The sequence below is a fragment of the Oryctolagus cuniculus genome, chromosome 4 (genome assembly GCF_051225735.1).
Source record: "Oryctolagus cuniculus isolate XC-2025 breed Fujian yellow rabbit chromosome 4, ASM5122573v1, whole genome shotgun sequence".
NCBI classification, from domain to species: domain Eukaryota; kingdom Metazoa; phylum Chordata; class Mammalia; order Lagomorpha; family Leporidae; genus Oryctolagus; species Oryctolagus cuniculus.
The window spans coordinates 54,533,984-54,560,431 of record NC_142870.1 but is presented as its reverse complement, the minus strand read 5'-3'; the positions used below and the strand labels follow the sequence as shown (position 1 = coordinate 54,560,431).

Genomic DNA, 26,448 nt, shown 5'->3' with positions numbered 1-26,448 from the left:
TGTGTGTGTACATATATACATATATAGAGAGTACATATATATAGTGTGTATATATATACATATATATATATACACACAAACGCTTTTAATCTGAGGATAGTATCCTTTCCTACAATTCTTTTATTTTTTCAATTTTTATTTTTTTTATTAATTTATTTTTTTGCCAGACAGAGTTAGACAGTGAGAGACAGACAGAGACTTATAGACAGAGAGAGAGACAGAGAGAAAGGTCTTCCTTCCGTTGGTTCACACCCCAAAATGGCCGTCACGGCTGGCGCGCTGCGCTGATCCAAAGCCAAGAGCCGGGTGTTTCCTCCTGGTCTCCCGTGTGGGTGCAGGGCCCAAACATTTGGGCCATCCTCCACTGCCTTCCCGGGCCACAGCAGAGAGCTGGACTGGAAAAGGAGCAATCGGGACAGAATCCGGCACCCCAACCGGGACTAGAACCCGGGGTGCCGGCACCGCAGGTGGAGGATTAGCCTAGTGAGCTGTGGTGCCGGTCTCAACTTTTATTTATAAATATAAATTTCCAAAGTACGACTTTTGAATTATAGTGGCTTTTCCCCCCATAACCTCCCTCCTACCCACAACCATCCCATCTCCCACTCCCTCTCACATCCCATTCTTCATCAAGATTTTCAATTATCTTTATATACAGAAGATAAACTTAGTGTATACTAAGTAAAGATTTCAACAGACTGCACCCACACAGACACACAAAGTATAGAGTACTGTTTGGGTAGTAGTTTTACCGTTAATTCACACAGTACAACACATTAAGGATAGAGGTCCTACATGGGGAGTAAGTGCACAGTGACTCCCATTGTTGATTTAACAATTGACACTCTTATTTATGATGTCAGTAATCACCTGAGGCTCTCGTCATGAGCTGCCAAGGCTATGGAAGCCTCTTGAGTTCACCAACTCCGATCTTATTTAGACAAGGCCACAATCAAAGTGGAAGTTCTCTCCTCCCTTCAGAGAAATGTACCTCCTTCTTTGATGGCCCATTCTTTCCTACAATTCTTTTTCAGAATTTCCTTGCCTAGTTTTAGTTGTGTATCTTCCTGTATGAATTTTTAAAAATATTTTTATTTATTAATTTGAGAGGTAAGAGTTATGACAGAGAGAGGGACAGAGAGAGAGGTCTTCCATCCACTGGTTCATTCACCAAATGGCCAGGAGCTTCCTCTGGATCTCTAACATAGGTGCAAGGGCCCACACACTTAGGCCATCTTCCATTACTTTCCCAGGCCATAAGCAGAGAGCTAGATGCGAAGAGGAACAGCTGGGACACGACCCGGAGCCCATATAGGATGCCGGTGCTGCAGCCAGAGGTTTAGCTTACTACACCACAGTGCTCCCCCCTCCCCCATATGAATTTAGAATTAGTTTATCTAGTTCAAAAAGCATACAGAGTCTTCCTATTCAAGAATATGTACACCTTTCTGTTGGTTCAGTATCTTCTGTGTCCCTTATATGATGTTTTCTTTATATAGAGTTTGGTCACTTTATTTCTTGGTATTCGGTCTTCTTGGGTTACTACTGAAAGTCAGATCTTTTCTTCCATTTTTCCTTCTAACTGGCAGCTGCTAGAACAGTCTCCCTGCTTTTACCCTCACTCTCCATAATGTATGGTCCCCACACAGCAGGCAAAGTGATCCTTTAAAATGCAGTGACTCCTCTGCTCTAAATGGGCATCTTATCTCAGCCTTCTGTGCTTACCGTCCTCTCTGCTGGGATTCTCTTCTCCCTGTCCCTTCGTTGAGGCTACTCTTCAGATTTTTTTTTATGACCACCTTTTTAAAAACAGTCCCCATCTGGGGCTGGAGCTGTGGTGTAGTAGGTTTAACTTCTGCCTGTGGCATCAGCATTCCACATGGGCACTGATTCATGTCCTGGTTGCTCCATTTTTGATCCAACTCTGGGCTAATGGCCTGGGAAGGCAGTGGAAGATGGCCCAAATGCTTGGACCCCTGCACCCACGTGGCAGATCCAGAAGAAGCTCCTGGCTCCTGGTTTCAGACTGCCCAGCTATGGCTGTTGTGGCCACTTGGGAAGTGAACCAGAGGACAGGAGAACTTTCTCTGTTTCTCCTTCTCTCTGTAACTCTGTCTCTCAAATAAATAGATAAATCTTAGGAAAAAAAAAAAAAGTCCACATCTACTTCCGTCCCTTCGCTATGCTTTTTTTCTTTATATATCTTATCACTATACCTGACATTATAATGTATATTTACAGATGCTCCTTGACTTCCAATATGGCCTACCTTAAATGTGTCCAGAACACTTACAGAGATCTTCCAAAAATTCATGGAAGATGCACATCATCTTTTAATTTCATTTTACCATAAACTTTTTGAAATGCTTTTGTACATTAGTCAACAGTTATGCAATATCATCTAACACAAAGCCGGTTTTATAATAAAGTATTTAACATCTCATGTGGCTGGTCAAAATTCAAAATATAGTTCCTACTGAATGCATATTGCTTTTACTTCATCAGAAAGTAAACAAAACAAACCTACAAGTTGAACCTTTGTAAGCTGAGGATCTTCTGTATGTGTTTATTACCTCTCTCTTCTACTGGACATAAATTCCATGATGCCAGGGGTTCTGTTTTGTTCATTGCTATATCTCTGATACATAGAACATACCAGCTTGACATGTGTCAGTTATGCAGGAAACATTACACGAAAAACTGAAGCTTCTAACCTAATGAGCTCCAGGGCTCGGATGGCAGAGCTGCAGATGATTAGCATTAGGACGGATTTCTTCTCATTGTGGTTTTTCCGAAGTTTTACCCACTTAGGACAGACTGAAAAAAAGACCATCAAAAAATTATTCTAAATATAGCAAAATAGGGCCCTCAAAGGTGAGTATTCTTCAATTACTTCTTTGTTAGTATTTAAACAAAATAAAACATAGTGAACTCTGTTCATTATATTTAGTGATAATTCTATTTTCTGGCTACTTTAGATACTAAAATTAAAATGAAATATCATTAACTTAAAACAGGAAATGTATACTATGCCAAGTACCTATATGTGACTAGTTTTAGATCTAAGTAAGAAAATATGGAATAATACATTTTCAATATTTTAATTTGCTTGATGCTTGAATTCAATAGGAAAATAATTTTTATACAATGTCAAATTTTAAAAGGGTATTCAGCATAAAATATAAAGTAGAACTGACATACATATAATAGCAAACAAGTATTTAACAGTGACATTGTGCTAAGCACTTTACATTTTCCTTGTTAGTTTCATAATCCATTGAGATTGATTCTATTATTATCTAGATTTACTGTTGCAGAATTAGGTGCTGAGAAAAGCTTATGAACTCAAGTTGTATGTCATCAGAATTGTTTACAGTCTGGAAGAAAAGTGTTAATTTCTACATTTGAATATTTCACTGCTGGCCACAAATAAATTACCACCTGAAATGAATAATCTAGTTAGTCTTGGTTATATACAATATATATTAGAAAAATCTAATTAGATTAACTTTGCAAAAGCCACAATGTGAATTCTGAACATGTGAATTTCAGAATCTCATAGTTGGAACACAGATCACATACTCCAACTTCTTTAATATTCAGAAACAAAATCAAGTTCAGGGAGTACTTAGTAACTTGTCCCATGTCAAACAGCAAATTATTAGGGGTCTTGGGAGTACAGCACTATTCTCTGGATTCCTAGATGAATATTTCTAATGTGTTATAACAAAACAACACCAAAATCCAAATCCTCAAAGTCACAGAAAAAAAAATAAATTTAATTAAATTATGAATCAATATTAAGATGGACCAAAAACACTCTTCCGTTAAAAAAAAAAAATTAAAATGGAAACTTTTGATTTTAAATGAAACTTTTACAGTTTTTAAATTAAAGAGATAGACCTTGTTTTTTAATGGAATAATACATTGATGAAATACTTTTTAAAAATCAGTTTACAGGGCCAGTGTTGTAGAGTAGCAGGTAAAGCTACCACCTGTGATGCCAGCATCCCATATGGGTGTCAGTTTGAGTCCCAGCTGCTCCACTTCTGATGCAGCTCCCTGCTAATGTGTCTGGGAAAGCAGTGGAAGATGGCCCAACTGCTTTGGGCTCCTGCACCCATTTGGGAGACCCAGATGGAGTTCCAGGCTCCTGGCTTCAGCCTGGCCTGTGCCAGCCACTGGGGGAGTGAACCAGCAGATAGAAGATTCCCTCCCTCTTTCTCTCTCTCCCTCTCCCTCTCCCTCTCTCTGTGTAACTGCTTCAAAATTAATAAATCTTTTAAAAAAATCAGAGTTTACTTACCTTCTTTTAGGTATGATGAAAGACTATGAGTCAAATCATTGACCTTGAGGAAACAAGAATCTAGAAATATGGGAAATATATTTTGTAGGCATTTTTGCAAACGCAAACACAATCAAACTAAATTAAATATGAATGAAGTATCCTTGAATAGGGTAGTGAACTGGAAACTCAATATATATTTTAGAATATTGTCTAATATTTAAAATATCAGCAGTGGTGGAGCTACCCATCATTTTAGAGTAGTGAAATATAGAACCTGTTATATGATTCAGTGGACAAACCAAACATCTTTATTTTTCAAATCTATGGAATAGGCAATAGGCAAAGTGAAGTGGCTAACAAATATATAGAGATAAACTTAAACCCACTAGTGATTACAGAAGTGCAAAGTAATACAATGATGAGATAATACTTATATACTTATTGCAATGGTAAGTGGTAAAGATGTACAATACTATTCTTGAGGATGTAGGGTGGTAAGAACTCTTGTGAACTGGTAGGTGGCAGTGTAAATTGGTAATAGCTATTCTACAAAGTAATATTAAGATGTATGTACCCTAAGACTCCATGATTTAATTTCTGGGTAAATAATGGAAAGAAATCCTTGTGTGATCTATAAAGGTATATAAACAAGGATATTTTCCTGGCATCATTTGTCATACCAGGGGGAAGCACTGCAGGTGTCCATATCTGAACAAATGAATAATGTGAGGCAGATGCGGGTTCTATGGATCGGTGTAGCACCGGCCGTAACAGCCATTTGGAGAATGAACCAATGGAAGGAAGACCTTTCTCTCTGTCTCTGTCTCTGTCTCTCTCTCACTGTCTATAACTCTACCTGTTTAAAAAAAAATATGAGGCAGATGAAAACTCTGGGCTACCATGTAGCATTTAGAAGTAATGAACATGTGCATAAAGCCATATAGACATATCTAGGAAGAAGTGTCAGGTGAAGAAAAAATGATCAGCACATCACTTGGAAAATTTTAAAATGCATATACATATACAACATATTTTATAGGAATACATACAAACTTAAAAGTATATGTCAATAGAACGCCTATCAGGAAAGGAAAATAGAGTGTGGATTGGGAGACAATGGGAATAATTTTTTAAAATATAACACAATAGCACGATAAAAGACTACATAACACATTTAGAAAAGAAAAGAGGTGTCCTGCCCAATGAATATGGTCATGATTTAGTGATTATGTAGTATTAACTATGTAGCTGGGATATATTAAAAAAGCAACACGGGGGTGGACATTTGGAGCAGCAGTTGAGACACCACTTGAGATGCCCATAATCCCATTTTTGGAGTGCTTGGGCTCAACTCCAAGCTATGCTCCTGATGCCAGCTTCTTAGAGTATTGTTCAAATATTAAAGTTCCTGCCACCCATGTGGCAGGACTGGACTGAGTTCCAGGCTCCCAGCTTTAGCCATGGACATTTGGGGAGTAAACCAACAGATAAAAAATCACTGTCTGTTACTCTTTCAAATACAATGAAAATTAAATATTAATAATAAGTGTATTTAAATATTTAATATATAAAATATTTAAATAAATATATTTAAATTAACTATATAAAATATAAATGTCTAAATATATAAAATATATTTACATAAATAAATATATTTACATAAATATATATTTGTTGTATATTTATAAATAAAATGTAATGATAAAAATTTAAGAAAATTTAAAACAAATAATAAAAAAGCAACATCAAGGGTATCACAATAATTTATTCTGTAAGTAAAAAGTTTGCTCATAAACATAACAAAGTGTTAAGTAGTAAATTATTTCTAAATTAAATGAAATTCATATTGTGATCAGATAATTCACATTATATGGGTAATTCACTTCAACAATATTGCCTCTTTGATTCTTGTGAAAGCTTTGATGGTCTTTCAAATTGCAATTTACCAAACTTGGATATGATCAGACCCACCTAGATAGCTTTATAAACAATATAGATTCCTGGGGTGAACTCTCTTATGCATAGAGTTGGAATCCCTTGGGAGTAGGCTTGTGGATCTGCTTTGACAGAAGTTCTGGGGCCAGGGGCGGGGGCGGGGGCAGGGGCGGGGAGGGGGTTTAGCAATGTGGCACAGTGGGTTAAAGCCTCAGCCCACCATGCCGGCATCACACGTGGGTGCCGGTTCAAGTCCCGGCTTCTTCATTTCTGATCCAGCTCTTTTCTCACGTCCTTGGGCCCCTGCACCTGCATGGGAGACCCAGAAAAAGTTTCTGGCTCCTGGCTTCGGATCAGCTCAGTTCTGCTCTGGCTGATGCAGTCATCTGGGGAGTGAACCAGAGCATGGAAAACCTCTCTCTCTCTCTCTCTACCTCTCTCTTTAACTCTTTCAAATAAATAAAATAAATCTTAAAAAAAAAAAAAAACACACACACACAGTTTCTGGGTGATTTGGCTGCAGCTGAGCCTACTGGTATTTTCAGGAATCACTGCTCTAAATCACACTGCAGCTCTCAGGAGAGAGCAGAGGCTAATCAGCTCCAGGTGACTCTGGCCTCAAACTCTAATTAAGTGCCCATGTGTATGATATTAACAATATACAGTGCACAATAGTAATTGAAAAGACTGTTCCTGCACTACAGACATAAACAACCTCAAATCAAAATGAAATTACACACTCAACTAAACTGGAACAATATTTTATGATCTTATCCACTCTCTCTATCTGTATCTGTATCTATATCTATGTCTACCCCTTTTCTTGAGCCTGTTCACTTAACTCATGGCATCTCTCCCTATCCTTGGTCTCATCAGAGTATGACCAGGGCCTTGCCTTCTAAGCCTTCCTATGATGCCTTAGTTTTTCATGTTTCAGCATGTCCTCACATCTTAACTGAAAATGAAAACCTGTTCTTTTTGGCTATAACAGTATTTCACCATACTTACCTTCTTCCTTAGACCAACTTAACGACCACACATTTTCATTTAACTGTACTACTGAGTCCTAAACCACCCCCCCCCCCAAAAAAAAAAAAAAACCCCACATAACACAAACTCATTATGGAATACAAATGACTCATTAAAGGTTTCTGTGACCTTTGAATCTCTACTTTTGGAGAGAATCTAGGTTTATGATATTCTATGAGGTTACAGAATGGCAGTGATCCAATCAACTCACAATTCCTTCCTAAATTCAAGGTATGCCCTAACAAAGCATTAGAAGGGAAAATTGACCACTGAGTCACAGCCCACACTGAACTTCAGCTAAAACTTGAAAAACTGTCAGCTATAGCACTTGCTTCCTGTGACAGCACAGTGAGGCATCTCTCACACTGGTATGCTGAGGAGACTGGTTTCCAACTGCTGTGGGAGCCATCTGGGCTCAGCGAGCCTCAAACTCCAGATCTAGCTCATGTGCAAATGCACCCCTTCAATTCCCTAAAGGGCAATTTTCTTGGAAAAGAAACAGACAGGCATTCATGGCTTAAAACCCAGTGTGCATTTTTTTTTTTAAAAAAAAGCATATCACAAAAGAATTATAAACATCCAGGGAACAGACTGTTTTGCAGCTTCTCAAGCTTCTCGAAAGTATAAAGTTGTAATGGAAAAAGGAAATCAAGTTACCCTTGATTTTTTCCAAAATGAGTATTAGACATCCATAGCCTATAAATAGATCATCTGAAGCAGTAGTACCCAAACTGGTTATGGTTTGAGTTTACGACATCATCTATTTTCTTACAATCTTGCTGAAGAGTTACAGGATGTATTATAATTCTGAGACTGATTAAAGTCAGTGGGTATAATTTTGCAGTATCTTTCAATTACAAATACTCAGAGGCAATAGATCTCAAACTCTAGCAATCTAAAGAATTACCTGGGTGAGATGTCAGCCTTGCTAAAAATGCTGGTTTTGTTCCTTTTGTTAATTTGAAAAACTCTGGGCTGCAATCCAAAATACTTCTCTTAAAAACAAAACTTTAACTAGCAACCCATGATAAGGACAACAAAACCAAGATACTCATAAGGCTAAAGTCCTTGTTCAAAAAGGCTGAGTAAATCAAAGTTTCATAAGTATACTGTTTTTTTTTTTTTTAATGATTTATTTGAAAGAATTAGAGAGGGGGGAGGGAGTGACAGAGAAACAGAGACAGAAAGAGATCTTTGATGGCTGCAACTGCCAGGACTGAGTCAGGGCGGAGCCAGGAGCCAGCAGCTTTATTCAGGTCTCTCACTTGGGTGGCAGGGGCCCAAACACTTGAGCCATTTTCTGCTGCTTTTCCCAGGCCATTACCAGGGAGCTGGATCAGAAGTGGAGCAGCCAGGACATGAACTGGCATCCATATGGGATGCCAGTGTTGCAGGTCTTGACTTTACCTGCTATGCCACAATATTGGCCCTGTAAGTATACTTTTAAAGTTTTATTTATTCACTAGAGAGGTAGGGGGTGGGGATGAGGGAGGGGAGGGAAAGGGAGAGAGAGAGCAATAGAGATAGATATTTCCCATTTCCTGGTGAGCCAGCTAGGGCTGGGCCAGGGCAAAGCCAATAACCATGAAGACAATCTAGGTCACCCATGTGGGTAAGGAGACTCATCTACTTGACCCATCACTGCTGCCTCCCAGAGTTAGCATTAATAGGAAGCTAGAATCAAGAGCAGAGCTGGGGCTTGAAGCCGGGAACTCCAGTATGGAATGTGGGTGTCACAAGCGGCATCTTCAGTGATAACCAAATTCTCTTCGTATACTTCTAAAATGTGTGCTGTAAGTTTTTATTTATTTTTAAAGATTTATTTATTTGAAAAGCAGTTATAGAGAGGCAGAGGCAGAGAGAGAGAGAGAGAGAGAGAGAGAGAAAGGAGGGAAATGAGAGAGAGAGAGAGAGAGAGAAAGGAGGGAAATGAGAGAGAGAGAGAGAGGTTCACTCCCCAAATGGCTGCAAAGTCCAGGGCAGAGCCAGGCTGAAGCCAGAAGCTTCTTCTGGGTCTCCTACATGGATGCAGGGGCCCAAGGACTTGGGCCATCTTCAACTGCTTTCCTAGGTACATTAGCAGGGAGCTGGATCTGAAGTGGAGCAGCCGGGACTCGAATTGGCACTCATAAGGGATGCCAGTATTGCAGGCAGCAGCTTTACTTGCTACATCACAGCACCAGCTCCTAAGTTTTATTTTAACTTCTATTCTTATTAGGGATTCATAGCCATTAGAGTCTGCTTAAAAAAAAAAAAAAAAGAGAAGCATACCCAACAATTTTGAAAGAAAACATAATCACAAATCTTACTACGAGATTTAACAAATACTGTTTAGCATTTTAATGAACAAATCATTAGCAGTTAAAACTATTTGGTTAGGTTGGCATTGATGACAGCATCCTATCTGTGTGCCAGTTTATGTCCTGGTTCCTCCAGTTCCCTGGTAATGGTCTGGGAAAAGCAGAAGATGGGACTTGGGACATGGGACATGGAGACCCAGATGAAACTCCTGGCTTCAGCCTGGCCCAGCCACGATCATTGTGGCCATCTGGGGAGTGAGCCAGCAGATGGAAGCTCACGCTCTCTCTCTCTCTCACTCCCTCTCTGATTTTCAAATACAAAGAAAAAAAACTCCCCCCAAAACAAAACAAAACCAAAATCAAAACCCAAAAAGTATTTGGTTAAGAAGAACTTCATGACATGGAAAATACATTTATTTGCTAGCTGGGACACCTACCCCATAACAATAGAGGGAATTCAGAAAGTGCATGAAAATGAAATTAAAAGATAAGTTTATTTTGGTTCAAAATTTTCTGGAAATCCACGTAGTTTTTTCATGAATTCTTTGAAGATCCCACAAATGCATGAATTCAAATTTTTTTGCACCAAAATAAACTTGTTTTGATTCCATTTTTCATCAACTTTTGGAAGTATCCTTATAAAGTAGAGGACAGATGAGTCTGTTTTGCTCTTCATCATCAGGAAAACTGAAGGCTATACCTGGCAGGTTCAGTTCTTCTAATTCAATCACTGAGCGTCTGCTGCTGTAATAGTCCTTCATCAGCTGCTGTAGGTCTTCAGGTGTCCCTGGTTTGGGCTCTGATTTTGCAAGAATATCAGTAATTTTCTTCTAAATATGAGAAGGAAGATAAATAGTAAGATACATTTTAAAATGGCATTTGCTTAAGGATAGATTAATTTCTCTGGAGTTTAAACTGGGCATAGCTTTTGTAAATAACCAAGTGTGAGTGTGACCTCTAACAGATACTCTTGATAACATTTATTCACTATTGCTTTGAAAAATGGACAGGTGATCTGAAAGATTCTTTGAAAATCTTGGTCTGTGATTTTTGGGAGAACTGAAATTTCTGTAGAAGTCTCTGCCATGGGGTATTATTTTTGGTTAAAAGTTAAGAAATCATGTTGCTATGGAAAACTTTCATTAAGTCTTAGATGATTTCTGTTGCTGGAAGAGTAGTTTGAGAATTTCTTGCCCGATCTGTTTTTTGAGTCGTTGGTTCTCAGCTTGGATTTTGGGCATTTGAGTGAAGCCTGCAGGAGTAATCAAAGCATAGAAGCCTACTGAAAAGGAAGACTTTATGCTCCCCACTCTCAAGACTTGGGAGACTGACAGTCTTCAAATGGTCCTATGGAAAGAAGAACAGTTACAGGCAATACCTCCCAGCATCCATTTTTATGTGAATTAATTTGTGTAGCATTTATTGAATGCTGGAACAAAAAACTATTTAATTTTCATCATACACTTCCCTTCTCACTTCCTTCAAATGTGTCATCAAAGACCCACCCTTTTCCACTTCTCCCCCTTTCTACAATCTCATTTATATGCCATTGCCAAGAATGATCAAGGTTCTGTTGAAGGAATTAACTTTCAAAAATATGTTCTCAGTGGGTAATTTTAGCATGACCTCAGCCAAGAGTAAACTAGCTCAAGTTCTGACCTTGAGCCACCAGAACTTAACACTCCTGCAGGCCATTAGTATACAAACTATCAAAAAGAAGTTAACGTCACTTCTTTAAGGTCTTGCCAAACCACAGCCGTTTTGGCATCTCCAATTTTCCTATCTGGCCATTTGTGAGAAAAGAAAACATAGGCACACACACTCTTCAGTTTTCTAAAAGCTTGCTGTTAAGGAACTGGTTTGAGACCGTCTTCTTTCCTCTAATCTCAATCATATTTCCTCTTCTGACATCAGCCGTAGGCCCTCGTAGGCAAGCAGAGAATTACACTGCTGTTTTCACAACTGTGGTGAAAGGTGAAGGCTAACCAAAGTTTCTCCAAGGCTGAGCTGTAAAAAAGGTTGCACAGTCTTCCTTATGCTTATAGGCATACATTAGAACAAAGGCGAGCTTTTGCCTTAAATTATGGTTTCAAATTTGAGTCAGAAAGCCTTATGCTATCTTCATCTGCTTATTATTTTTTTTATTAATACTTTAAGGTATTGAGTCTTAAAAACTGGAACGAGTAGAAAAAAAAGGTTGGTAAATTTCTTTTCTTGGACAGAGCAAGAGGGGCTAAGGGGCAGGAGAGTTCTGGGCTCCTTCTAGAATTAGAAACCCATGTCTGACATCTAACCACAGTGAAAACACAGGGTGGGTAACTAAGAGGTGCGGTGCTCCACAAGACTGAAATAGGAGTCAAATGAATTTATTTTTGGCTCCACTTATTACTAGTGACCTTAGGAAAGTCACCAAACCTCCCTGATCCTTAACAATTTCTACCTCTCTAAAGCAAGGATTACAACAGTTGCTTCATCAAAGTGTGACTTATAAAAATGTGATAGAAAGCATGTGGGGCCATACCACTGTAAGAAAGTATTACCTTTCTCCTCTTCTTGGTCTTGGTGCCACCCTCTTTTGTTTCCTTTGGTTGTACCAAGAAACATTCTTTAGGCTACAAAGAAACACAAATGACAAAACTTTCTTCTCTGCAGGATGAAGTATGGATTAATGGTATGAATCCCAAAGTACTTTCTGCCATGCATGTTTTCTTCAGAGCATCTCCCTAACATTTTACAGAAAAAGATGTTAGAGGACACACTGTAGTTTATTATGCAGGGGGTAAGCTGAGAGTATCTCAGGAAATAAAACAATGCAGATGACTTAATACTGGAAAATCTGGCCAGCGCCGCGGCTCACTAGGCTAATCCTCCGCCTAGCGGCGCCGGCACACCAGGTTCTAGTCCCGGTTGGGGCACCGGATTCTGTCCTGGTTGCCCCTCTTCCAGGCCAGCTCTCTGCTGTGGCCAGGGAGTGCAGTGGAGGATGGCCCAGGTGCTTGGGCCCTGCACCCCATGGGAGACCAGGAAAAGCACCTGGCTCCTGGCTCCTGCCATCAGATCAGCGCGGTGCGCCGGCCGCAGCACGCCAGCCGCGGTGGCCATTGGAGGGTGAACCAATGGCAAAGGAAGACCTTTCTCTCTGTCTCTCTCTCTCACTGTCCACTCTGCCTGTCAAAAAATAAATAAATAAAAAATACTGGAAAATCTTTAAACAAAAATCAAATTGAGTGAGTGTATATGTGTACTTTGTATGTGCAGGGTATTAATGTTCAAAGACAGAGGCCAGGATTGTTAAAAAAAAAAAAAAAAGGTAGAAATGTATGTGATTAAAATTGAAATGTGGTGGGGTAAGACAGTTTTTGAGCCTGTATTTCAAAGTTACCAGTTTATTATTTTGTACTATCCATTCCTTTCCTCTTTTCTATAATCATAGAAAATCTGAAGTAGGATACATTTATTTATGTTTTTATAAAACCAGCTGTACCAAATGCCTTTTCTACAGTGATTACAGATTAAATGTCTCATAAGAGTCTGATAACAAGTCTCGGCACCACAGCAGCCAGAATAATCTGCTCTGCCAGTTGCACTGACCCCCGAGTATCCTACACAGTTTAGTGCTATTTTTACCCTGAGCTTGTTTTATTTTTTTTTATGTAGGAAAAAAAACAGGAAATTTAGACTAAGACCTTGGCTTATAAAATCAAATGCCTCAAATTCCATATTTATTAATCATGAGCAGGAATATAAAATGTTTCCTGTGCTTTTATGTAGCATTTTTAGACAGGTTGCCAAGGAAGATATAAAATATAAGTGAAAACTTATTCTGAATTTTCTCTTGATTAAGTTTCCATTCCAACTAGAGAATGCTCAGTTTACGTTGGTAAATTGCTAACTAGAGCAATCTTGCCTCTACTGGCTCTGTTTAAAATGATTACAGAAGAATCTTTCTATGAAAACTTGCAGACAGCTTGTAGATTAAGAATGCTTATGGCCTGAAGTCACAGAGAAAGATAGAATGCTACATAATTTCTTCAAGACACTGGGCCAGCAAGGGACCAGCAGTTTCTGGATTCTGTTTCAGTTTGTGGAGACAGATTCAAGGTTTGGTATTAAAACAACACAGGGATCTTGAAATTTTAGCTTCTTCTCAATTAAAACAAAAAACCTGTAAAGGGCAATTGTATCGTGGCTAAAGAAAAGAATGACCTCTTTTATTTAGAAAGCTAAGCTGTCTTGGGGATGTTGATACATGCCAATTAGAAACTGGGCCACAGCCACTAACTATATTACAGAAGATGCCAGATTGTCAGGAGTCAATTATAGAGCAGGCCATCATCAGTCAGTGTTCCTCAGGCAAAGGACTGAATGTGCTCAGTGGATCTCCTCAGTTACACTGCAGTGTCTCTTCACCAGTATCAAAGTTCTGGTGAAGCAGATTTAGAAACCTGTCACATTTTCTCATTTAGCCTATGGAGGTGCTTTCTAGGAGTATATTCAACATAGTTGTATTCGTGCTACATTTACAGAACCAATGAATTCAAATACAATTCAAATTTAGAGAAAAGTTATAAGGATACAGATATTCAGTTATGAAGCAAACATGAAAATGAAATTTTGAATCATGTATAGGAAAAAAAGAAGCATGCTTGAAGAATGGCTTTCATCATCAACATACTGAATCAGGTTTAACAGTTAGCTTCAAATTGTTAGACCATCCTAAAGGAAATGCCATAGATTTCTTTTCTGGGACCAGTCCCCTTTGCAGGCCATGGGTAATTTTTCCATATAGGTAAGATGGCAGTATGCAGAAATCCAAATCCACAGCACTGAAAATTCCCACAATTAGTCAGCTGTCTTATGAATATTGATCTCTATCCTCAGATACCATGGAAGATGTGGGAGACAGAGGTTTGGTTACTACCTATTTCTGGAAACCAATTCCAACAGCATGTGACTTTGAGAGTTGATAAGTAATATTTCTTCATATATAAGGTAGTAACCTTAAATATTTAGTATAAAGAATTATGTAAGCTGATTTCTAAAAATTTGTCAAAAAATAGAAGCAAAAGAGAAGTTAATTTGGTATAAAAATTTTTGAAATTCATCCATAGGTTTTTTTCATAACATGCATTTTCCACGAGTTTTGGAATACACTTGTACATAGACAAAATGTTACCAAAAACATAGGTTTTAAGAAAAACAATTGGAAGACCAGTATCTGCAAATAATAATTGATAGAATTAAAAAGGAGAGAATGATCCTACATGGGAAGCAGGATACACAGCAGACTCATAGAATGGCAAATGCCCTAAACAGCAATCTGGCCTCAGAATCAGCCCTTAAGGCATTCAGATCTGGCTAAAAAGCCCATGAGAGTTTCGCAGGCATGGAAAGCCAAGACACTCTGGCAAAAAAAAAAAAAAAAAAAAAAAAAAAAATGACCTAAATGAAAGATCTCTGTGCGTGAAATCCCAGTGGAAAGAATGGGCCATCAAAGAAGGAGGTACCTTTCTCTGAAGGGAGGAGAGAACTTTCACTTTGACTATGGCCTTGTCTAAATAAGATCGGAGTTGGTGAACTCAAGAGGCTTCCATAGCCTTGGCAGCTCATCACAAGAGCCTCAGGTGATTACCAACGTCATAAATAAGAGTGTCAACTGTTAATCAACAATGGGAGTCACTGTGAACCTGCTCCCCATGTAGGATCTCTGTCCTTAATGTGTTGTACTATGCAAATTAATGGTAAAACTACTACCCAAACAGTACTCTATACTTTGTGTGTCTGTGTGGGTGCAGTCTGTTGAAATCTTTACTTAGTATATACTAAGTTGATCTTCTGTATGTAAAGATAATTGAAAATGAATCTTGATGAAGAATGGGATGGGAGAGGGAGTGGGAGATGGGATGGTTGTGGGTGGGAGGGAGGTTATAGGGGGAAAAGCCACTATAATTCAAAAGTTGTACTTTGGAAATTTATATTTATTAACACTAGGCTGTATCTCCTATCCTGGCAGCCAAGCAACTCTCTCCTTTCACCTGGCCCTTCCTGTTAGCAGACTTGAGGTCTATTCCCTGGAGAAATCAAGGGACCAAAACATCTAGCAGAGGAAAGGAGGCAGAGATTGACGTTCCCTACACCTTCTGCCCCTGTTCCATGCTTATATATTGCAGGCTGGAGACTATTAAAATCTTCTTTGGAAAATGAAGTGAGCTGAGAGAAATGCCACAATACAGGAAGATTTGGAGGTCCAGCTTGTTCTCCAGTATCATAAGGAACACTAATCAATAAGCCATGTACATGCACAAGAAGTTTCACAGTTTCTTAGATTTATTTTATTTATCTGAAATGCAGAGTTACATATATAGAGAGGGACAGAGGGAGAGAGAGAAGAGAGAGATTGATCTTCCATCTACTGGTTCACTCCCCAAATGGCAGCAACAGCCAGGGCTGGGTCAAACTGAATCCAGGAGCCAGGAGCTTCTTCTGGTCAGGTGAGTACAAGGGCCCAAGGACTTGGGCCATCTTACACTGCTTTTCCAGGTGCATTAGCAGTGAGCTGTATAGGAAGTGAAGCAGCCAGGACTTGAACCAGCACCCATATGGGATGCTGGTATTGGAAGTAGCAGCTTTAATCACTATGTCATAATGCTGGCCCCTCCATGAACTTTTTAGTAAATCTCTTCAATAATAGACAACTAAGGCTCAGACATCTAAGTAAAGTACAAAGTGTGAGCAAATAAACAACAAAAAGAACCCAGATTAGAATGAGACAGTACTTCAAAACAATTACATTCTCTCAGAGAGATAAAGGAAGATTTTGCTGCCATGAAGCAAAAATAAGATGCTATCAGAAAATATTTAAATATTGAAACAGTTAAGAAATTTGGAATAAAAAATATAAGAGGAAGGCTTGAAGATACAGGCAAACTACCATAAAGAGGTTAAAAAAAAAAAGGTAAGAAAAAAAAGGTAAGAAAATTAGAGAAATCTGGCCGGCGATGCAGCTCAGTAGGCTAATCCTCCACCTGTGGGGCCGGCACCCCAGGTTCTACTCCTGGTTGGGGCACTGGATTCTGTCCCGGTTGCTCCTTTTCCAGTCTAGCTCTCTGCTGTGGCCCGGGAGTGCAGTGGAGGATGACCCAGGTCCTTGGGCCCTGCACCCACAAGGGTGACCAGGAGGAAGCACCGGGCTCCAGGCTTCAGATCAGCACAGCGCGCCGGCCGCAACACGCTGGCCATAGTGGCCACCTGGGGGGTGAACCAACGGAAAAAGGAAGAGCTTTCTCTCTGTCTCTCTCTCTAACTGTCTAACTCTGCCTGTCAAAAAAACAAAAACAAAAACAAAAACAAAAACAAAAACAAAACAAAAAGAAAATTAGAGAAATCAGCCTTAGAGACTCATCATTCCAATTCAAGGTATTACAGAGAAAGAAGTCATATAACAAGGAAGGAGTGATTAAATAATTAATCTAAGAAAAACTTTCCAGAACTAAAGGACACTTTCTGGAATAAGAAACTCCAAATTAAAAAACCCAAAGTACAATAAATAAAAGTACAAATAAATCAGAAAAATACCCATCTTGTATCAATGTGAATGTTTAGAAAATCATGAACAGAGGGAAGATCCTAAAAACTTTCAGAAGCAAAAACAATCACATATAAAATACAAAGGATCAGGAAAAATAATTTTGTCAAGACTTCTCAACAGAAATAATGAGCATTAGATAAGCCCAATGGAATGATGCCTTCAAAATTACAAATGAAGTTTATTTGAAAATTAGACTTTTATACCCAGCCCAAATATTAATCAAGTGCACAAATAGAATAAAGATATTTCAGGTACTCAAGGATTCATACTTCTTATCTGCAGGTGTTGAAGGCTGTATTTCAGCATTAAGGGCTCAATCAAAATTAAGGAAGTTAAAGGATTTACCAAAAGGGAGTCCAATCGAAGAGTTACTGAAAGGGCATCCCAGAATGACAGTAAAAAGGTCTTGATTGCTCAATGGGCCTAGAGAATAACCAATTCAGAGAGGAACAGGAAAATGGAGGTTTGCAGGGAAGAAAAATAACTAATGTATTAGAGCATATGGAAAATATTATTCATGGGCATGTGGAAGAGATGTTGGAACATATGGAAACAATTAACAGTAGGAACACAGCAAGACAGGCAAATAAAGAAATGGGGCAATTATTAATGCCATGAAAATAAAGACTTGTATGAGAAAAGAGGTATGATTATAGCTTCTTTTTTCCCAGCATTGAGTAATATTTGCATGGTCATAATAATATAATTTGTTTTAATAAAAATCTGATATTGTGTTGTATGGGATACAAAAGATAGAAAGTAAATAGGAAGTAAATGGTAGAGAGCTTCCTCATATCCTGTGTCAGGAACCCAGTAGATTATGTTGGAAATTGATAAATCAAGAAACAGCAACACAAACTATAAAACAGCAAATAAGGAAAGAAGTCTAGAAAAGTTGAGATTTTTCTCTGAAGAAAAAAGTAGGAAAAGAATGAGGAAGATAACTGTTGTTTTTTCTTTGAGAATCTTTGATAGTATATATATGTATATTTTTAAGAATCACATGTAAGATTATTAGGTAAAAATACAAAATTTAATAGTCACTTTATAAGAAAACAAACATGTTTGTTACAAAAGTGAAAACTGCTTAGAGCTGGCTTTTATTTTCTCTTACGCTTGGTCACAATTTACTCACCAAAATGTCTAAAATCTCAAAATGGATGGTTCCCAATGTTGACAAGGATATAAAGCAATCCAACCTTTCATACACTGATGGTGGAAATGCAAAATGGTACCATATTTTTGGAAAAAAGCTTAGCAGTTGCTTTAAAGCTAAATATGCCTCAGCAAAAGTCATGTATTTACTCAAGAGAAAAAAAATAAATGTTCAAGAGTGTATATTTGGTGTGGCACTTAAAAAATTATTTATTTGAAAGACAGAGTAAAAGAGAGAGAAAGAGAGACAGAGACAGAGACAGAGAGAGATTGAGATTTTCCATCTACTGGTTCACTCCCCAAATGGGTGGATATGAGGAAGCTCTCTACCATTTACTTCCTATTTACTTTCTATCTTTTGTATCCCATACAACACAATATCAGAGCCAGGCCGAAGTTAGGAGCCAGAAGCTTCTTCCAGGTCTCTCATGTGGGTACAGGAACTCAAGCACTTGGACCATCATCTGTTGCTTTCCCAGGTGCTTAGCAGGGAGCTGGATCAGAAGTGGAACAGCCAGGATTCAAACTGACACCCATATGCGATGCCAGTACTGCATGGTAAGGCTTTACCCACTGTGAAACAGCACCAGCCCATTGGTGTGGCATTTTAAGATACCATTTGGGATGCCAGGATCCTATACCAGAGTGACTGGTTTAGAATTCCACCTTTGCTTCCAATTCCAATTCCAACATCCTGATAATGTGCATCCTGGGAGGAGCAGGTGATGGCTCAAGTACTTGGGTCCCCCTTACCCATGTTGGAGCTGAGGACTGAGTTTCAGACTCCTGGCTCCTGCCATGCCCAGCCCTGGCTGTTGTGGGTGTTTGGGGAATGAATCACTGGATGGAAGATCAGTGTTTGTATGTGTATCTGTCTGTCTGTCTTTTAAAACAATGCACATAACTTTCAGGCACATGAAATTTTAGAACAGGCACAACTAATTTTGGGGAGAAAAACAGAACAGTTGCTGCCTCTGGGGCAAGGAGTTTGGAATGGTGACTGAATTACAGTTGGCTCAAAAGGATTCTGGGGTGTCGGTATTTTTCTTTATCCCAGTAGGGATTTCTGTTATGGAGTTGTATGCATTTCTCAGAACTCACTGAACAGTACATTTGACGTGTGTTCATTTATTATATATTAACTTTCCTTCAAAGAAAATCTAAAAACCTTTTTAAAAGTTTAAGCTTTAGTTAATGATATACATGCTGAAATATTTAGGGAAGTATACTGATTTTACAAATTACTTTTGAATCTTTTTTTTTTTTTTTTTTGACAGGCAGAGTTAGACAGTGAGAGAGAGAGAGAGACAGAGAGAAAGGAATTCCTTCTGTTGGTTCACCCCCCAAATGGCCGCTTAGGCCTGCGAGCTGCGCCGATCCAAAGCCAGGAGCCAGGTGCTTCCTCCTGGTCTCCCTTGTGGGTGCAGGGCCCAAAGGACCTGGGTCATCCTCCACTGCACTCTCGGGCCACAGCAGAGAGATAGACTGGAAGAGGAGCAACTGGGACAGAATCCGGTGCCCCAACTGGGACTAGAACCCGGTGTGCCGGCGCCGCAGGCGGAGGATTAACCTAGTGAGCTGCAGCGCAAGCCATACTTTTGAATCTTTTAAAAGCAAAGTGATTGATGGATAGTGTGCCTTAATACATTGTGAAATTTTTGACTTTAAAGACCATTGAGGGCAAGGGTTTGAAAAAATGAGGAAAATCTTAGCGGAAATTGGAGAAACGGGAATTCTTTTTATCATGTAGTAGAAAGTTAAGCAATTCCATTATCTCTAATTAAAAGGAAAATAAAAAATGTGCATAATGATATGGATAATTTGATTTCAAAACATATGGTACTTTTCATTGCGAATAAGGAAAAAAAATAAAAGGATGACTCAGGTGGCAGAACAAAGAACCGAAAGGGCAGAGTCAAGAACCATGAAGAATTATTCCTGGATATTGAAACATAAATTCCTAACATTTGTCCTGTTAGATTTCAGAAGGCTGTGGACCAATGACTCCTTATATTTCCTATTCTTCCAACCCCTTTTTGAATAAGAGTGTTAACAGAAGTTATCTTATGTCTCTCTCACCACTGTGTGCTGGATATGTGAGAAAGATAACTTGTCTCTTTAGTTTCATTAAGTTGAGAAGAGCTATACTTCAGGTACTGAACCTGAGGAACCTCAGCAGCACTTGGACCTAATACAGAAGATGAGATTCTGAACACTGAGTTCATGATATAATAGGATGAGATTTTGGTAAGCCCCTGGAGGGACCCATTCTGCATACTGGAGGATGTAAATCACTGGGGGCCAGAGGGCAGAAACTGTGGTAGCTAGATTCCAAGAGAGTTGCCAATGACCTCTGTCTCCTCATAATCATGCCCCTCTGTAAACCCCTCCCATTGAATGGGGACTGGACTTACCATCTCGCTTTTAACAGAATATGACAGAAGTGATGAGACATCAATTTGAGACCAGACACTAAAAAGACTGTGTTTTCTGTCCTGAGTCCTCTTGCTTGCTGTCTTTTGGATCACTTGGTCTAGGGGAGTCTGGCTATGATGCTGTGAGGTTACCCTGTAGAGAGGCTCACATGGGAAGGGACTGAGGTCTTCCATCAATCACCTAAGTGAGCTTCAAGGTGGACTCTGCCCAGTTAAGTTCTCAATTCAGGTTCTCAACCCCAGGTCTCAACTTGACTGGCACCTGATAAACATGTAGGGTCAGAGGTACCAAGTTAAACTATGCCTGTAAGATAAAAGAACTTTGAGATAATGCATTTTTCCTATTTTAAGCTGCTAACTACCTTTGGGGTAATTTTTTATACAACAACAGATTAATACAAAGAACAGAGTGGAACTATCATAAGGAAGAGACAAGGAAGAGTAGATAGGGCATAGTTTTGTTTTCTCTTAACAACAGCCAAGAATGATCTTGGAAATAAAATGTACAAGGAATATGAAATGATCAATGTTCAATGTAATGTAAGAACATGTAATAGTAGAGAAAGATGAATAAGGAGAGGAAAGGAAAAACACTCTTAATGAAGATTCCTTTATGATCCCAGGAGATAAACAAAAGGTTAGCTGAAGAAAAAAAGAGGTCTAATGTGGTCTCTGACAGGCAGAGGATGGGGCATGAAGCCACAGAAAGGCTCCTGATGTCATGGAGTCCTTGATGAAAAGTCACAGAATTCCTTGTAAGGGTTTATATTTTTGGAACCAAAATTACACAGTCACTAGGGTTCCTCTGAAATGACTGATGTTGAGGGTGATGTAATCTCTAGGAGAAAGGGAATTCATCATTTATTTTGGAAACAATATCTGGGGGAAAAAAAAGAACTGTTGGCAAACCTTTATACTCATGTTATTAAGCAGGCCAAGGATGATTATTTAGATGTGAAATAGCTGCTAGGAATGATTTAGTGGTATGGATTTAAAACCTCCTATAAAGTTAGAAATCTGCTGCTTGAAATACTATATGGATTGGAGGTGTGGACTCAGTGACATAAATGCAAGGCCTAGCAATGAAAATGGAGAGGACACCACCTCAACAGATACTCTCCTGGTACTACTAAGGGTCTTTTTTTTTTTTAAGATTTATTTTATTTTTTGAAAGGCACAATTATGGGGGAGAGGAGCAGGAGAGAGAGGAGAGACAGAGAGACAGAGAGATAGAGACAAAGAGAAATTCATCTTCCATGTGCTGACTCACTCCCTAAATGGCAGCAACAGCCAGGACTGGGTGAGGCCAAAGCCAGGAACCTGGAACTCCAATCGAGCCTCCTGTGTGGGTGGCAGGGGTCCAAGTACTTAGGCCATTCTCCATTGCCTTCCCAGGTGCATTAGCAGGGAGATGGATAGGAAGTGCAGCAGCCAGGACTCAAACCAGCGTTCATATGCAATGCCAGGATTGCAGGCAGTGGCTCAACTTGTGCCACACTCTGGCCCCATTATTAAAATCTTAATGTGTATTATAGCTGACAGCATAATGTCAAGCATTTCCTTTATAAGTATAAACTTAAAAAACAGCTACTAAGCAAAATTTTGAAAAACAATTTAAGTAGAAAAGAATTTTTTCTTTGTTTTTTAAAGGTGTGTGTGTGTGTGTGTGTGTGTGTATGTGTGTGTGATTATTTTTGGAAAACACATATCTGGTCACATCTGCCAAATAAGTGGCCATTCCTGTGTTAGGCCCAGTGGTGCACACAAAAGAAACCCTGGCCCTGAGGAGACTCAAGTTCTACATGTGTAAACAATTGAAGAAAGAGCCACAAAGGACAGTCTGCTTGACAGTAAGTTGTTCTTTTAGTGGTAGAATGAGAAACAGGGGAAGAAGAGCAGCAGGAAAGAAGAGATAGGATGGGGTGGAGAGGCTGGAAACCCACAGAGGAGCCAGAGGGGCTGTGTGGACATTTGGGAGAGAGACTCCAGCCAAGAAAGCCAGCGTTAGGGAGCCTTCCAAGGAAGGAACTTTAGTAGGAAGATCAAGGATGGGGCAGAGGAAGGTCACTGAGCAATGAGGCTCCAAGACACTCTGCAGGTGTGGGCACTGTACTGCAGTGGGTTAAGCCATCCTTGGGATCCCTAAATCCCCGGTCAGAGTACCTGGTTCAAGTCCCAGCTACTTCTCTTCCAATCCAGTTTCTTGCTAATGCACCTGGGCAGCAGCACATGATGGCTCAAGTGCTTGGGTCCCTGCCACCCACAGGGGAGACTTGAATGGAGTTCCAGGCTCCTGGCTTGGGTGTGGCCAAGCTCTGGCTATTGTGGGCATTTGGGGAGGAAACCAGCAGATGGAAGATCTCTCTGTTGCATTGCTTTTCAACTAAACAAATCTTAAAGAAAAAAAAAAGGAAAGAAAAAAAAAGATTCTGAGGGCAGCAACGTCAGGGAATTGGTGGCTCACAAACTAGGGCACAATGATTGAAGAGTAGGGGAAAGCTGGGGTACTGATAAAGTCATTCATCCCTTCATTTCACAAATAATCAATTTTGGCAAGATTCTTGCCAGGTGCTGTGGCGATACACTGATAAAATTCTGTCCCTGAGGTGGTACAGCCTAGTGAGGAAGACCAGGGACCTAGATGGACAACACTCATGAGGCTGAGGACACAGAGACTTGGGTAAATTTACTTGGGTAAATTCAGAAAAAAAGGAGAATTCTCTGGCTTTGTTTTCTCGTCTTCCATTCTTCCTCTTCTTCCTGTGGTTACCTTTCATTTATCGCACTTGATGGTTGTGGGAAAAGAAAAGCCAAGGGGAAAGGAGCTATAAAACAAGGCAGAAATTTAGCAATGTTGATGGCCCCGCCAATGAAGAAACAGTAATAATGCCAGAGTGGATGAGTTTAATAATTCAGATTTATTCTTTTAACAATGGGAACAGAAAAGTAAGGAGTGTGCAAGAAGAAAATCAAGGGAGAAAGGAACGAAAAAGGAATACGAAGAATAACATCTGAAAAGAGGTTCTGCAGGTAGGCCGTGATTAGGGGCAAGGGCCAAAGAAGGCATGGCTGAGGTGTGGTCAGTGGGTCACCAGGGGTAAAATTAAACTCCACCTCAAAGAAATAAATTGAAAGTCTAGGTATATTTAAATTGTCGGTTTTTGAAAGAATGGTTAAAACAAAAGCTACTATGGGGCCTTTGAACAAAATTTTTAATGGTGGGAGAGAAAGTCAAGATGACTACTTATTGAATATACTTTTTAACATTTTCTTCAGCACAACACACACAGAATGAGTAAAATAAAAAAGATGAGGCATATTTCATTAGAATAATTAACACTCCAGTGGTTTACTCTATGCTAACCACTTTGAAGTGCTTAACAGGTACTAACTCATTTAATCCTCTTTGCAACTCTGCTAGAAAGATATAACTATTATCTCCATTTTATCAATAAGGAGACAGAGGCACAAAGAAATTTAACTTGCCCAAGGTCATACAACTTTTAACAAATCACTATGTAAAGTTGCTTTCGACAGTTAACCCAAGCCTGGTCACAAATTCTGGGTAGAGTCACTCTCTAGTGGAATGAATTTAGAGCGTTTACACTATAGGGACACTAATTATTACTATGAAGACGGTGACTTTGGATTGACAGTACATGGTTCTTTAAAAATCACACAGGAACTTACCAATCAAGTCTGAGGGACACATAATGTGAGAATGCTACAAATGGACATGAATGGCATTTCAAAGGTCAGTAGGAGGATTAAAAAGATGATATGAAGTCACAGGTCCAGTAAGCAAAGTTTATCCAAGTGGCTACTTTTGGTGGTAAAAATACAGCAAATTCCTTGGTAAGAAAGTATATGACAGGGCCAGTGTTGTGATGTAGTAGGTTAAGCTGTGGCCTACGGCACTGGCATTCCATATGAGCACCGGTTCTAGTCCCAGGTGGTCCACTTCAGATCCAGCTCTCTGCTAATGTGCCTAGGAAAGCAGCAGAAGATGACTCAAGTGTTTGGTTTCCTGCACCCATGTGGGAGACCCAGAAGAAGCTCTTGGCTCCTGGCTTTTGCCTGGCCCAGCCCCTGTCATTACAGCCATTTGGGGAGTGAACCAGCGGGTAGAAGACTGTGTGTGTGTGTGTGTGTGTGTATGTGTATGTGTGCCCGTGTGCGTGTGTGTGTTCCCCTACCCCCATAACTCTGCATTTCAACAAAAGAAAAAAAAAGGATGCATATGATAGACCATGGTGCTGAGTAAGACCTTAGGGATCTGCTGGTAGCATGGCATGGTACTAAAATCACACATTTGGGTTTGGGTCATCCTCCATATCTTTATGCTATTTGTCTCCTCTTAAGAACTGTACTCAAAAGAATATTGCTGGATCTTCAGTAAAAATGTTATATGAAAATCTAATCTATTGTTAGAAAATAAATTTATATAGTTAAAAAAATAGAAAAATAAGAAAAATAGACCTTACTGGTTTATAATTAAGGAAAGTTGTCCTTTTCAAAGGCAGAGAAGGTAAAAGCTTCCTTAAGATCCCACTACCAACTGATATTATGGCAAAGGAAATGCTGGAGAGAGGTGGAGGAGGCTGATTTCAGATTCTAACAGGTTGACCCTCCCATGGTGACTTTTACCTGTTTGGTTTTCTTTGACAGGGCAGGAACTGGAGTTGTCTCCTGCTGCATCACTTCTGTGTCTCCTCCCCCTTCACCATCTGATGCTTCTAGGAAAAAAGTTTGGAAATTAGGAAAGTGTTTCTTATTCCCACTGCTAGTGCAAGTGCATCTCTCCAGAAGGTTCTACCTCTTGACTTTGTAATTCTAAGAAGCTGACATTAATTAACTGACCCAAATAAAGACAAATTTCAACACCAAGATGGCAGTCTTATTTATCTAGATGTCTAACATTAAAGAAAATTTAATTATGGAACTCATATAATAAGGACTCTTAGCTGCCTATAAAAAATGTTTATTGGGGTCAGTGCTGTGGTATAGTAGGTTAAAATGCAGCCTGCAATGTCAGCATCCCAAATGGGTGTCAGTTTGAGCCCTGGCTGCTCTACTTCTGATCCAGCTCCCTGCTATTGTACCTGGGAAAGCAGTAGAGGCTGGCACAAGTCCTTGGACACCTGAGCCCATCTGGGAAAACTGCAAGAATCTCCTGGCTCCTGGCTTTTGCCTGGCCCAGCCTTGGCCATTGTGGCCATTTGGGAGGTGAACCAGCAGATGGAAGATCTTGCTTTCTCCCTATGTCTTTTCTTCTCTTTCTCTGTAACTCTGACTTCTAATAAATAAATCATATGCAATTAGGTTCATTTAAAAAAATAAATAAAATGTTTATTAAGTGCTTATAATGACAAAAGCCATCTTATGATGATGTTATATTATAATATAGTAATAACATAATAATTAGCCATCTTTTGGTAATAATAAGTGATAATAATAACTAGCACTCTTGTGCAGTTAGCGTTTGTTTAACACCAGGCTTCAAACACATTATTGTATTTAATTCTTACAGATATGAAATTCTTCATTTCCAGACAGGAATACTGCTGTTTAGAGAGGTGATATGATTCCCAGGTCCCACACTTGGCAACTGAGGGCTACTTGAGTCCAAAATCTTCCCCAGGAAGTGATGCCTGCATTCAGTATAAGCCAGCCCTGGATACCTTAGGTGTTCTGGGAAATCTTAACAAACTGGGATTA

The 26,448-nt window shown here is 39.4% G+C and overlaps 1 protein-coding gene and 1 long non-coding RNA gene across 24 annotated transcripts in view; one reads left to right on the top strand and one right to left on the bottom strand.

Annotated features, from left to right (window-relative positions):
* The window catches only part of CMSS1 (cms1 ribosomal small subunit homolog), a 406,733-nt gene that overhangs the window by 32,948 nt on the left and 347,337 nt on the right, over positions 1–26,448 (bottom strand). For 7 of the 21 annotated variants that reach the window (XM_089331548.1, XM_051859373.3, XM_008267053.5 and 4 more), the window contains 5 exons: positions 25,378–25,463; positions 12,093–12,164; positions 10,253–10,382; positions 4,307–4,366; positions 2,715–2,817 (listed from right to left, as the gene is read on the bottom strand). In XM_089331548.1, coding sequence (XP_089187674.1) covers positions 2,715–2,817; positions 4,307–4,366; positions 10,253–10,382; positions 12,093–12,164; positions 25,378–25,463 — 451 coding nt within the window. Of the gene's footprint in view, positions 1–2,714; positions 2,818–4,306; positions 4,367–10,252; positions 10,383–12,092; positions 12,165–25,377; positions 25,467–26,448 lie in introns of all 21 variants that reach the window. The other 14 variants (XM_051859375.3, XM_017347158.4, XM_008267052.5 and 11 more) reach the window with 3 other exon arrangements.
* Positions 8,546–25,537, top strand: LOC108178016 (uncharacterized). Of its 3 annotated transcripts, none has more exons than XR_016233068.1 (3): positions 8,546–8,683; positions 14,434–14,544; positions 25,399–25,535. It is a non-coding gene; the product is annotated as an uncharacterized LOC108178016 (long non-coding RNA). The 3 variants fall into 3 exon arrangements; XR_007924671.3 differs by lacking the exon at positions 14,434–14,544 and adding an exon at positions 18,775–18,853 and having other exon boundaries at positions 8,563–8,683; positions 25,399–25,537; XR_016233069.1 differs by lacking the exons at positions 8,546–8,683; positions 14,434–14,544 and adding exons at positions 8,927–9,045; positions 18,775–18,853 and having other exon boundaries at positions 25,399–25,537.